The sequence below is a fragment of the Dermochelys coriacea genome, chromosome 25 (genome assembly GCF_009764565.3).
Source record: "Dermochelys coriacea isolate rDerCor1 chromosome 25, rDerCor1.pri.v4, whole genome shotgun sequence".
NCBI lineage: Eukaryota > Metazoa > Chordata > Testudines > Dermochelyidae > Dermochelys > Dermochelys coriacea.
The window spans coordinates 13,867,213-13,880,666 of NC_050092.1; the positions used below are offsets into that span (position 1 = coordinate 13,867,213).

General features: G+C 50.4%; 1 protein-coding gene across 6 annotated transcripts in view; it reads right to left on the reverse strand.

The window, feature by feature from the left end:
* NCAN (neurocan) overlaps positions 1-11,280 on the reverse strand; it is an 86,822-nt gene extending 75,542 nt beyond the window's left edge. For 3 of the 6 annotated variants that reach the window (XM_038384317.2, XM_038384320.2, XM_038384316.2), the window contains exon 1: positions 9,986-10,017. In XM_038384317.2, the coding sequence (XP_038240245.1) occupies positions 9,986-10,002 (17 nt within the window). In that variant the 5' untranslated portion in view covers positions 10,003-10,017. Of the gene's footprint in view, positions 1-9,985; positions 10,113-10,834 lie in introns of those variants that run through there. The other 3 variants (XM_043502678.1, XM_038384321.2, XM_038384319.2) reach the window with 3 other exon arrangements.
* Between the last annotated feature and the right edge of the window lie 2,174 nt (positions 11,281-13,454).

The following is a 13,454-nucleotide window of genomic DNA, read 5'->3' on the forward strand; positions in this document are numbered from 1 at the left end:
GAGTTTACAGATTCATTAAAAATTCTTGCTAATGGGCTTGCAATTTCAGGTGCCAATTCCTTTAATATTCTTGGATGAAGATTATCTGGGCCCCCCGATTTAGTCCCATTAAGCTGTTTCAGTTTCGCTTCTACCTCTGATATGGTAATATCTACCTCTATATCCTCCTTCCCATTTGTCATGCTACCATTATCCCCAAGATCCTCTTTAGCCTTATTAAAGACTGAGGCAAAGTATTTGTTTAGATATTGGGCCATGCCTAGATTATCTTTAACCTCCACTCCATCCTCAGTGTTAAGCGGCCCCACTTCTTCTTTCTTAGTTTTCTTCTTATTTATACGGCTATAGAACCTTTTACTATTGGTTTTAATTCCCTTTGCAAGGTCCAACTCTACTCGACTTTTAGCCTGTCTCACTTTATCCCTACATGTTCTGACTTCAATTAGGTAGCTTTCCTTGCTGATCCCTCCCATCTTCCACTCCCTGTATGCTTTCTGCTTCTTCTTAATCACCTCTCTAAGATGCTTGCTCATCCAGCTTGGTCTACAACTCCTTCCTATGAATTTTTTCCCCTTTCTTGGGATACAGGCTTCCGATAGCTTCTGCAGTTTTGATTTAAAGTAATCCCAGGCCTCCTCTACCTTTAGATCCATAAGTTCTTCAGTCCAATCCACTTCCCTAACTAATTTCCTTAATTTTTGAAAGTCAGCCCTTTTGAAATCAAAAACCCTAGTTGCAGATTTATTTTTGTTAATCCTTCATAGAATCATAGAATCATAGAATATCAGGGTTGGAAGGGACCCCAGAAGGTCATCTAGTCCAACCCCCTGCTCAAAGCAGGACCAAGTCCCAGTTAAATCATCCTAGCCAGGGCTTTGTCAAGCCTGACCTTAAAAACCTCTAAGGAAGGAGATTCTACCACCTCCCTAGGTAACGCATTCCAGTGTTTCACCACCCTCTTAGTGAAAAAGTTTTTCCTAATATCCAATCTAAACCTCCCCCATTGCAACTTGAGACCATTACTCCTCGTTCTGTCATCTGCTACCATTGAGAACAGTCTAGAGCCATCCTCTTTGAAACCCCCTTTCAGGTAGTTGAAAGCAGCTATCAAATCCCCCCTCATTCTTCTCTTCTGCAGACTAAACAATCCCAGCTCCCTCAGCCTCTCCTCATAAGTCATGTGCTCTAGACCCCTAATCATTTTTGTTGCCCTTCGCTGTACTCTTTCCAATTTATCCACATCCTTCCATTTAGTTTGAACTGAATTAGCTCATGATCACTTGAGCCAAGATTGTCCCCTACAACCATTTCTTCTATGAGGTCCTCGCTACTCACCAAAATTAAATCTAAAATGGCATCCCCTCTAGTCGGTTCAGCAACTACTTGATGAAGGAATCCATCAGCTATCGCATCTAGGAAAATCTGAGCCCTATTATTATTACTAGCACTGGTCCTCCAGTCTATATCTGGGAAGTTAAAGTCTCCCATGATCATGCAGTTTCCATTAGTATTTACTTTATTAAAGACATTAAAAAGGGCTCTATCCATATCCAACTTAGATCCCGGAGGTCTATAGCACACCCCAAGCACTATCGTAGCCGAGGCTTTACTAGTTTTCTTCCCCAATGTAATTTTTGCCCAGACGGACTCTGTCTTACCCATTGCATCGCTTCTTATTTCTTTACATTCTACCTCATCATTGATATACAATGCTACTCCACCGCCTTTACCTTGTTTCTGTCTTTCCTAAAGAGCACATACCCTTCAATACCTGTAGTCCAGTCATGACTACTATTCCACCATGTTTCTGTTATCCCTATAATATCTGGTTTCACTTCCTGCACCAGTAGCTCTAGTTCCTCCATTTTGTTACCTAGACTCCTCGCATTGGAGTATAAACATCTTAATTTTTGCTGTTTGGCCTCGCTCACATTTTGTACCCTATTAGGACAGTCATTCTACAGCCAGTATAACCTATTAGACTAGTATCCACACCGCCCTCGCTCCTTATATACATTCTCCTACCCACAGCTGTATCCTTTCTTACTTCATCTTCTTCCCTCTCAATGCTAAAATCTGGCGTGGAGATTTTCTGGACATCTCCCATCCATCTCCCCCTAATTCCTAGTTTAAAGCTCTCTTTATCAGTTGTGCCAGCCTCGATCCTAGAAGTCTATTTCCTTCCCTACTCAGATGAAGTCCATCCCGAGAGAACTGTCCTCTGTCCGTGAATGCCTCCCAGTGGCCATACATCCCAAAGCCCTCCTTATAGCACCACTGCCTAAGCCATCAGTTGACAGTCATAATCTTGTCACACCTTTGTTGCCCTATTAAATTTCATCCTATTACTATTACTAATGTAGGATGTAGGATAGGAAAACCTAGAACCTGGATGTCTGGAAAAGAAGGGGTTCTAGGTTAGGTAACAGCAGGGGTCAGGAAACATAGACACTGGTGACAGGTAGAGAAAGGCTTCTAGATCTTCCTATGGCACATGACAGGGCTACTTAGAATCCATAAGAACATAAGGATGGCCATACTAGGTCAGACCAATGGTCCATCTAGCCCAGTATCCTGACTTCCAGCACTGGCCACTGCCAGATGCTTCAGAAGGAATGAACAGAACAGGGCAATTTATCAAGTGATCCATCATCTCCTGTCATCCAGTCCCAGCTTCTGGCTGTCACAAGCTTAAGGATACCTGGAGCACAGAGTTATATCCCTGACCATCTTGGCTAATAGCCATTGCTGGACCTGTCCTCCAGGAACTCAGCTAATTATTTTTTGAACCCAGTTAAGCTTTTGGCCTTCACAACATCCCCTGGCAACAAGTTCTGCAGGCTGACTGTGAGTTGTGTGAAAAATACTTCCTTTTGTTTGTTTAAAACCTGCTGCCTAGTCATTTCATTGGGTGACCCCTGGTTCCTGTGTTATGGGACGAGATAAGTAACACATCCTTATTCACTTTCTCCACACCAGCCATGATTTTATCGACCTCTGTCATATCCCTCCTTAGTCGTCTCTTTTCTAAGATGAACATTGCCAGTCTTTTTAATCTCTTTATATGGAAGCTGTTCCATAACCCTCATCATTTTGTTGCCCTTCTCTGTACTCTTTCCAATTCTAATACATCTTTTTTGAGATGGGGGAACCAGAACTGCATGCAGTATTAAAGTCATGGCTGTATCATGGATTTATATAGTGGCATTATGCTATCTTCTGTCTTATTAGCTATCCCTTTCCTAATGGTTGCTAACATTCTGTTAGATTATTTGCTTGCCACTTCACATCGAGCAGATGTTTTCAGAGAATTATCCACAGTGACTCCCAGATCTCTTTCTTGAGTGGTGACAGCTAATTTAGATCCCATCATTTGTATGTACAGTTGGGATTCTGTTTTCCAATGTGCATTACTTTGCATTTATCAACATTGAATTTCATCTGCCATTTTCTTGCCCAGTCACCTAGTTTTGTGAGATCCCTTTGTAACTCTTCACAGCAAGCTTTGGACTTAATTATGTTGAATAATTTTGTATTGTCTGAAAATTTTGCCACCTGTTCACCCTTTCCCCCCAGATCATTTATCCAGGTGTCCGACTGAGGCATACAGAATTTTGCTTCCACCAGGAGTTGGCTTCTCTTTACAAAAGGACCTGGATCTCTCTGAATAGAATGCCATTATTCCTACAAGGCAGAGCTTACATAGAGCAGACATGAAAGAGACACTCTTCCCTTTCATGCCTTTTCATTGTTGTCTCTTTCTCATTTTTTTGGTACTGCACTTCGCACCTCAAAGGGCTCCTGAAAAGCACCTCACCGCAGAGAGAAGAATGAGCAAAAGGTGGCCTGGATGCTGGCTTTTTCACTTCACCCTGATCTGAAATTCTAGGGAGAAAGATATTCCTGGATGAAGCACTGAGGAGGCCAGGAGACGCTGCCTCTCCCCCTTCATTGCCTGCCCCACCCTCCACCCCATGCCTCTATGTCTCACAAGAAGGATCATTGTGCCCATCTCACATGAGCACAAACTCATGCTCACCATCTCGGCCTGAACTTTACATGATGCCTCTGATAAAACGTCCCCTTTGCTTATGGACTCGTCTCTCCCTCTAGTGGTTAGAGGCCTCTAATGCAATATAAGTGCTGCTACTAGCTACTTCTGCTTGTCCCTCCGCAGGGTGTTGGAGCAGCCGTTTCTTGAGGCACAAAGGTGCTGTGGCCTTTCCTGAGGAGATTTTTCTGGGTGAGGAAGAAAGGTCATTTGGGCCACCTTTGCAGGTCAGGAGGATGCTGCTGGAGGTGGGAACAACCGTGAGCTGTAGCTCACGAAAGCTTATGCTCTAATAAATTTGTTAGTCTCTAAGGTGCCACAAGTACTCCTTTTCTTTTTGCGAATACAGACTAACACGGCTGCTACTCTGAAAAAAGTATCTTATTTGCCACCATTTAGATCTTTAGTTTAAGCCATGTGACTCAGCAGGGGGCAACTGCCTGTGGAGTCAGCATTGAAAGAATCCCCCAGCCCCGCTCGACGCTAGGAGACGCTGTGCGGCAGGACAGTCTTGCTGTGGGAGCATATGTCTCTGAGACTCAATAGTGAACCAATTCCCCAGTGTACTCTTCTCCCTGTGTATGGTTTAAACCCAGCAATGTTAGATAGCCAAGACTCGGCTGGCGACCTGATTGAGCTGTCATTGGAGGTTTTTAAGAGCAGGTTAGACAAGCACCTGTCAAGATGTCCTAGAGAATACTTAGCCCTGCACTGAATGCAGGGGACTGGTCTAGATGAACTCTCCATGTCCCTTCCAGGCCTATGTTTCTATTTCTATCATGGGCCCTGGTGTGAATGGCAGAGACACCAGCGGGGTCGGCCCACCTGGGACACGGGTTGATGAGATGTTCCATAGTGTAAAGTCCATTTCTGCAGTCACAGATTGGATTGTGTTTCGGATTTAAGCACATCTGCCATGCATGGGGTCAGTGCGGGATGGGCTGGGGTGTCAATTAGCCACAACAGAAGCCACTCCTGGTCATTAGGGTCCTCTCCCTTTGCCACAGCGACTCATGTGCGAGCAGATAATTAAGAAGAGCAGTTTAATTAATGAATAATAGCTGGGATCGCACTCAGAGCTAATGTTAAGGTTATTAAACCAAACCAAACTAAACCAAACCAAACAAGAAAGGACTGGTTCCAAACAGAACAAAGCGGATTATTTCCCCCTCCTCTAAGCAAAGAAATAAAATTCCAAGGCAGCTTGTCATGGCATAACAATGTTAGCGAATAAAAAATAAACCCCAAATCCCTGAAACGCCTGCTGTCTGGGTCCTTGTGTGATAGACAATATTTCACTCATCCGGCAGCTTTTTGCAATTAGAGAGACATTTGTAGGCAGTTGTTTGGCACACGACGCATAAATACATGCCATTATTTCCACTAGCCCGAGAAGACAGGGCTGGGCTGCTAAACACGCCTCTTGGACGCATGGGAATCTCATCCCTGCCTCACGCGGGACCAGGCCTCGGGCCACCGTCTGCCTTTTAAACCAGGAGAAACCCCAGATTCTATTGATTTTAAAAAACACCCACAAAGCCCCCCCAGCAGCGGTGAGCATTTTCACATCTGTCGCGGGCTGTCGCCTCATGAATAATTCATCCATCTCATGAATATGCAAAGCTTGGGGCCTGGGCGTCCCTGGTAGTTTTCACCGCCCAGTTTCAAATCCCGGAGCCACATGGGTGCGGGCAGAAGGGATTCATCCCCCTAGTGAGCTTGGGGAGTTCTCCCATGCTGATGCCTCAGTCATGAGGCCACCGCAGGGAGGGAGGACTCTGGCAGGTCCCTTTGCCGCGTGTGGGGAATGAACCCCTTTCCCTTTCATCCAGAAAGCCTCTGGTTGACTCTGGCCTGAGTGGAAAGGCGGGGGACGGCACTAGCTGGAGCTTTGACGCATTCTGTGTAGGCTGGTTTCATTCCAGCGCCAGACCTGCCCCATACACACAGCGCTGCCAATGCACCTCAGTCTGGATCAGCAGCGAGACCAGTGCTGGACACTCCCACGCCACCCACCCACCGAGTTCGGTCAATGCCCTTCAGACTGACCTTCAGGCCAGAATCCACTCCTCTTCCTGGATCTCTACAACTGCCCTTGGCCCTGACCTGCTGCCCCCAAGGCTGCTCTAGCACAGAGCCTGTCTCACGGGCTGGGATGAGACCTGACCAACTCAGTTCAACTGAAATGAAATGTTTCTCTGCTATCTGTGGGGCCCGCCCTCCAACCGGCCCATCCGATCTCTGGGGGAGGCCAGCGTCTCCCAGCTGCTCCAGGGGGAGTCTCGGGTTCCCATTTATGGGCTGGGGCAGGCTGTAATGCAGAGCCTGGCTGCGGCTGGAATTAAATATTCCAGGCCTGAATCAAAGGGGAGGAAATCCCTGGAGCCCAGAATCCAGGCTGAGGCGCTGTGCAGCTGGTGTAGGGATCACCCTTGGCAGGACACTCCCAGGAGCTCCATATTGGACCCCCTTTATTTGCTCCTGGCCCTGCACTCTGACTCGGAGCTCAGATGGAGGGGGCATCAGCTGACTTTTCCCAGCCAAACTCACAACCAAACTCACAACGGGATAAATCTCACAACCCACGTTTGCTCATCCACACTGCTGGGATGCGGGGAATGACCTGCTGCATTTCAGACAGGAATGGTATGAGGCATGCTCCGGTCCAAACGGGAACCACTGTGGGGCAGTCCCTACGACCTGTGCCGTGCAGCCGGGGAGCCCATGATCACAGTGCCCCTTCCGGCCTTGGGGTCTACGCGCTTCCCTTTGGCTGGTCACTGGACTGGGTGGTAGGAGAACAGCTCTGCCACTGACCCCCCTGTGTGACCTTGGTTAAACCCTCCCCCCATCCACATGCCTCTGTTTCTCCTCCAGCCCCGTGTCTGTCTCGTCTTGTTAGATGTAAGATCGCTGGGGTCGGCGCTGTCTGATCACACGGTGCCCAGCACAATGGGGCCCTGGTCTCATCTCAGCCTCCAGGTGCTCCTGGAATCTACATAATTAATGGTGTAAATCAGCCTTTGATGGAGCTGCCCCACTTTAGACCGAGCAACCGGCCCATTGCAGCTGAGCCCCACAACCAGTGGCTGAGGTTGGGGTAACAGGGATGCATCTGCCCCAGAGGACCTTAAAGTGGGACCGGAGATTATTCTGTATCAGGAATAGCCCTCCCCCGACCAAGGGGGCCCTGACTACTTCCGCACTCCAGCCAGGTATGTCGGCCCTGGAGAGCTACTGACGCAGAAGGGGGATAGTAGAGTAGGCGATGGAGCGATGGAGCTGGCTGGGAATTGTGTCCCAAGGGAAGGGAGGGGAGCAGCGGCGCTTGGCACGTTTGTAGGGAGCAATCCTGCACTGCCTGGGGAATGGGCCTGGCAGGTCACTTCCACCTCTCTGGCACCACGCCATGTGGCCACCTAAGACGATGAAACCTTGGGGGCAGCTGGATGCACCATGTGGTTGCTGTGGCCCTGGGATGGGGCAGCAGAAGCCAAGAATCAGCGAGGTCCATTCACGTTGCCGAGGGCCTCTGGGACTGACCAGCCCTGCCTGCCACTTGTGCATCTCTGTCACCCGGGCTGCAGGGCTCCAGCATACCTCGTCGAGCAGCCAGAGAGCCCCACCCCCCATTGCTCCCAAACCTGCTCAGCTTGTTCCCAGGAGGTGACAGGGTGGGGGGCTGCCTCCTTCCTCAGCTGGGCCAGTCAATGATTGGGAGGGGGGCTACTCCGCGGACTGGTCAGCTGGGGGAGCTGCTGGAGAGGGTGTCATTCATGCTGAACTGCCCCGATTGGATGTGCCCTGCAATCTGAGGCTTCAACCAATTTTACAGAGGAGGGGTTGAGCCAAGTTGTGCAAATCTCTCCCCAAAAAGACCCTGCCCAGCTGCTGCCTCGCACAAGAGGAGTGTGGCAGTTAGAGACCGAAGAGACCTCTTAGCTCACTGGCAGGATACGAGCCCCTGAGAAGATGCATCTCCCAGCGCCCACTTCCAGTAACAAACTTGCTTCTGCCTTCCAGGGAGGGGGCGGGGTTTTGCTTCCACCCATATGTCGATATCAACTGGCGAAGGACAAGAATCAGAAAGGCAGAAATCCACATGCAAATCCCAGCGCTTCCTTTTCTACCTCCGCTGCCCACCATCCACAACAAAAGGATTTTGCAAAACTCGCTGTCCCCATATCGCTCAAGCAGTGAGAGATTTTCCCCTCCACTCTGCTAGAATAAATTAGCACCTTGGAAAGCTGCGATCTTGTCCAATATGGGCTCTTTAATAGATGTGATTTTTATTGGGCGTGCAGTCTGCATTCTTTATTTCAGAAGAGTATTTATCTTTATTTTATTTTGCTTTTTCTATCATATGGTAGGAGCTACCCAGGAACAAAATACATTAAAGGAACGATAATGTTCAGACCCCACTTTCAACCTGAGTTATTTTCCTCCTGTTAAACAAACATGCATCTGATCCCCCAACACACACACACTAAACACAAACACACACACTAAACACAAGCTCATCCAAACAGCAAAACAAGTAACTCCCCTTGAACTGCTGCTGAACCCATGTGGGGCTCTTGCAGGTAGGAATGCCTTCAAGCTGGCATGCACAATGGCAGGTGCAAAGAGTAGCTTTCAATAAGACACAGATCCCTATTGCTAGACTGCAAATATTTTGCACTGGGAAAATGTGTTAGCAAATTAACCAAGCCTCTTAGCGAAGTTAGCAAAGGTTCAGTCATTTGTATGGTTTCTTTTCTTTCTTTGAAAGCGCTGCAATTAAATCCAGCTCAATTAATCCCCTAGAGAGCTGGCTACCCCCCTTCTTTGTGTCTTCTGGGAAGGCATAGCCAAAAGTCTCGGAGTTTCCGGCCTGGCCTGCCACTGCTGTCTCTGTTTAGGTATTCTGCAATGGAAAACCAGCCTTGGCTCTTGGCACTTTGATATACGCAACCCTGATCTTCTGCCCTGCGGATTGAAATTCCAGGATGTGTCCTGGTACATTCTAGGCAATCTGCTCCAGCAACGCACGACATCACAACCAACATCATCATACCCACCCTTGACTAATCTCAAAGCAGGAAACATGAAGGGGCTTCAGCTTTGCTCTCTGTCCATCAGACTACGTGGGGGGCGAGTTGCAATGCTCTTGGCTTGGAAAGTTTTGGTTTCTTTCTTTCTTTCTTTCTTTCTTTCTTTCTTTCTTTCTTTCTTTCTTTGAAATAAACAGTTCCACTGTCACAAACCCCAGCTCCCACCGTCTGGAGAACAGGAACATGAGAACGGCCAGGCTGGGCCTGACCAACAGTCCATCTAGTCCCGTGTTTCTGTCTCTGACCGTGGCCACTGCCAAGTGCTCCAGTGGGAATGCACAGAACAGGGCAGCTAGGGGGTGATCCATCCCCCCTCCCTGAATCTGGTAACAAAGGCCGTGGAGATGAGGCTATAGATACAGCTAGCTCCTTTGTAAGCTGATGCTGTCTCTGTGTCGGATTAGCTACCTCCGAGCGAGTTCCACAGGACTGGGAAGGAGGGGGAAAGGACTCCAAGGCAGAGCCATAGATCTTCACAACGTTATTTGACATTCCCCCCTCTCTGGATTGCGTTGGTGTTGCATTATTGCCTGGCCCACCCCCCCCCCCGGCTTGCAAGGCTGCAGTGTGATTTAACAGGGTATAATCCTCTCTAATAGAAATTATATTTCTCCCATCCTGCCAGCCTGTTATCAATTCCTGCTCCTGCCTCACTAAACCTCCCCCCCCACACACACACACTCCCCCTTAGCTGAAATTTTAGTTTCAGCATTTTCCTACTAACAAGAATAAATAATTCAGCATCTCTCCACCTGTCTCATTAGCGCCCATCTCTCTCCTCCTTCTACCACCTTATCTTGGCTTGGCTTGGCTCGAGCCGCCCCGCTCTGAACCGAGTTACCTGAGGGTTATTTTCATTCAGTTGGAGACTCTTGTCTCTCACCAATAATTTCAGTTCCCTGGGGTTGTGTCAGCTCATCCGCCACCTTTCCTTCTATTTCTCCCCTTCTCTCTCTCCTTGTGTGTGTGTGTTTCACACTCACAGAAAACCGGCTCGTTTGGAAGCAATCCATGGGCTCCAGTCCTCTCTCCATTCACCAGAGCTAACATTTTGCCAACCTCTCTTGAACTCCCTGCCATCTCTGTCCCACTGGGATTGCTGGATCTCCCACCAAGTCAACCTCACTTACTGCCTCTTAACACGCCGCTAGGCTACAAAACAATATACCCAACGCCTTCAGTCGCCACAATACATTAATTAAAAAGAAAGCAACCCCCTAAATCTATTGCAACCAGAGACAACCCGCCTTTGTTCTGATGTGATGGTCAGTTACAAGGCAATGAGCAATAGCCATAATGTATCATGCAAACAACCCCTGTACCAACTCTTTTTTTTTTAAAAAAAGGGGGGGGGGCAGCAAAGGGGAGGTAAGGGGAGATTTCCCCCTTCTTAAAAATCTGTGCAGTGAGCCAGTTGTTCTGCAAAGAAAAGTCAGCCATACATGCGCCAGACAATGCTCCTCCGGAGGTGCCTAGAAGTCAATGCAAAGGGGTGGGGGTGGGGGGTCATTTGAAGCAGCTTGCGAAAGGTGCCTGGCAAGTGCTGTGACTTTTGGTGGCTCGGATGGGAGAGGCAGCTGCGGGGCCAGGACTAAGCGAAGCCACCCGGGGAGAGCCCCGAGAGGGGGCGAGGGGAGAAATCTGGGCTTTAAAGGCGAGCGGGGGGAGAGGGAGGCACAGAGCCACGTACCTGCTGCAGAGGGGGAGCCCCGCCGCGAGCTCCAGGATCTGCGGGAATGCACCCCCCGTGCCGCCCGGAGAGCAGGGGCCGCGGTCAGCGCCGGCTGGGGAGCGGTCGCATCTCGGAGCGCAGGCGGGAGGGTTCGGGAAGAACTGGGGGGGAGGGGCCGGGGGCTACCCCAGGCGGGGGCAGAGCTCCATGCCCAGCCCCGTCAGTGGCTCCTGCAGCGGGCTGGGGGGCAGAGCCAATCCCGGCTCATCCTAGGCAGCAGGGTGGGAACAAAGGGGGCACCAAACCCAGCGCGCCGCCTGCTGCTGCTGGGCCCCGGGGCTGCTCGCGTCCCCGCCCGCAGCCATGGGCCGCGAGCCCCCTGCCCCGGCTGCCCGGTCCCCGACACCTGCCCGGAGCCGGGAGGCAAAGATGCTCAATTGCTCTTTCCAGGGGAGGGCGTGTGTCCGTGCTGCGCATGCGTCGCTGGTTCTCCTTTCCTCACCATACCTCCATCCCCCCTCAAACTCCTGGCCGCGCCAACTCCCCACCCCCCAAATCACCCACGCGGAACCAGGGCGCAGTCCCCCCACCGAACTTTTGTAAAGCTTTCCTAGATTACTGGGGGGTTGGAGGGGGGCTCGTTCGATCCGGGGGGTGTTGGGAGCTGCATATTTATTTGGATTCTGTTTTGCTTTGCACTTTGAGGGATGCAAAATCTAGGAAGCGACCCCCCCACCACCGCTGCTTAGCTGCCTTAGCCAGCTTTAAAGTTTGCAAACAACCTGACCAGCAAGAAAACAAAATAGACTGAAATCCTCCAGGTTCAGACAGCTCTGGTGGGGTGCCCGCTGGGCCGCCGAGCAGGGGTCAGAAGGTGGTGCTGATAAATCAATAGAGTGGCAATTTCTAGTGCTTTGAATTTAGGGAGCAACTGGGAGGCAGAGATCTGAGACCCGATGGCAGGACAGTCATTGGCAGAACGGGTGGAAGGACAAAGTCCTGGGTTTGCGCTGGGTTTATTTGCGTTTTTAATACCACCCACTTGGTGCATTGCTGCTGTTCATTATTTATATTCCAGTAGCATACAGAGACTCCCCCTCCCCCTGCCAAGATCAGGGACCCAACTATGCCAGCGGTGCCGGGACACACTGAGAGACAGGCCCTGCCCCAGAGAGCCACAGGAAGGATCGTGATCCCCATCTTACAGATGCGGAAACTGAGGCCGGTCAGATCATGTGATTTGCCCAAGAGTCCACCTTGGCCATAGTTAAGCCTAGGAAAGTGGCTAGTGTTTAAATGTAGAAATAACAATGAAAAAAAAATCCAGGAAGGTGACAAGAATGGGTAAAGGTCAAGAAATGAAGGTGAAGAGCTGGAGTTAAAATAGTACAGATTGACAGCAGTAGGGAGCAGGGATCCACTGCCAACCCCTTTGGGTATCCGCCTGCCCCTGGCCCAGACCTCACTCCAGTGCAAGGGAACGGAGAACCCTCCCGTGCTGATTTGCCCCAGGGTAAATGACTGCACAGGGCAATGGAGACCCGGGTCTCTGGTGTTCAGCGCGGCAGCCCGGACTCCTGGGGTCTAGTCCTGGCTCTGCCGCTGCCTCCCTGTGCGAGGCCGAGCCAATCACATCCTGTTTTCCAATCTGGAAAATTGGTTTTATGCTCTGCCGGAGGTTGAGGGACTAACTCCTGACGCGCTGTCAATCACTCGGCCACCGCCCCTGAAACACCGGAGTGGGACCCAGCCGGTAGCAGAAACCAGTGGGTGAGTGCGGCTTTGGGGTGAAAGTTACATCTGCCCATGGGAAGAGCCCCGGCATTCAGTGGAGATGATTAAACCAATTGTGGCCTATCCACACTATAGATATGAATGGAGAATGGGGGCTTTCCTGCCGTTCTTGGCTCCAGCCTGTGGAATTCTATAGCAGAGCAGAATTGTCTCTTCAGCTCTGAGGGCCCAGCCGAGGAAACCCGACCAAAACTTTCTCCTTTCCTGTCCCCACGCATAGGACTTGCCCATCAGAGCCAGGCGCCACTTCCTGCTTTTGTGAGTCACTATCATAGCCCTAATATTATTTAAGCACAGAGCCCTTCTGTGCCCCCCTCCCCTGCCTGAGCGCAGCTGCAGGGGGCTGCTCTCCTCCTGAGGTCCCCAGGCAGCGCGGAAAGCGGCAGAGAGGTTAACTGACTGGCTCAAAATCGCACACTGAGTGAGAACTGAGAAGAGAACCCCGGAGTCCTGACCCTTAGTCCAATGTCTCTAACCACTTACCCTCACAGCCCTGACTCCACTGTCCCCCTGCTCTAACCCACCTCCAGTCCCCACCCAGTTTCCTGCTCTGGCCATTAGATCACACTCACGCCTAGAGGCAGCCATAGAACCCAGGAGTCCGGAGTCCCAGTCCCCGGCACTAACCCCTACATCCCACTGTCCCCTGGAACCAAGGGTAGAGGCCTGGAGCTTTGATTCCCACCAAGTCCTTTGCTCTCCCTACTAGACCCAGCTCCCTCCCAGAACTGAGAGCCAAAATCAGGAGTCCTGCCTCCTGGTGTGGCCGAGAACAGCCAATGCGATTTCAGCACCATCCACTCCAAGCCTGAGATTTACCCTGGCCTGGTCCAAACCACTGAGC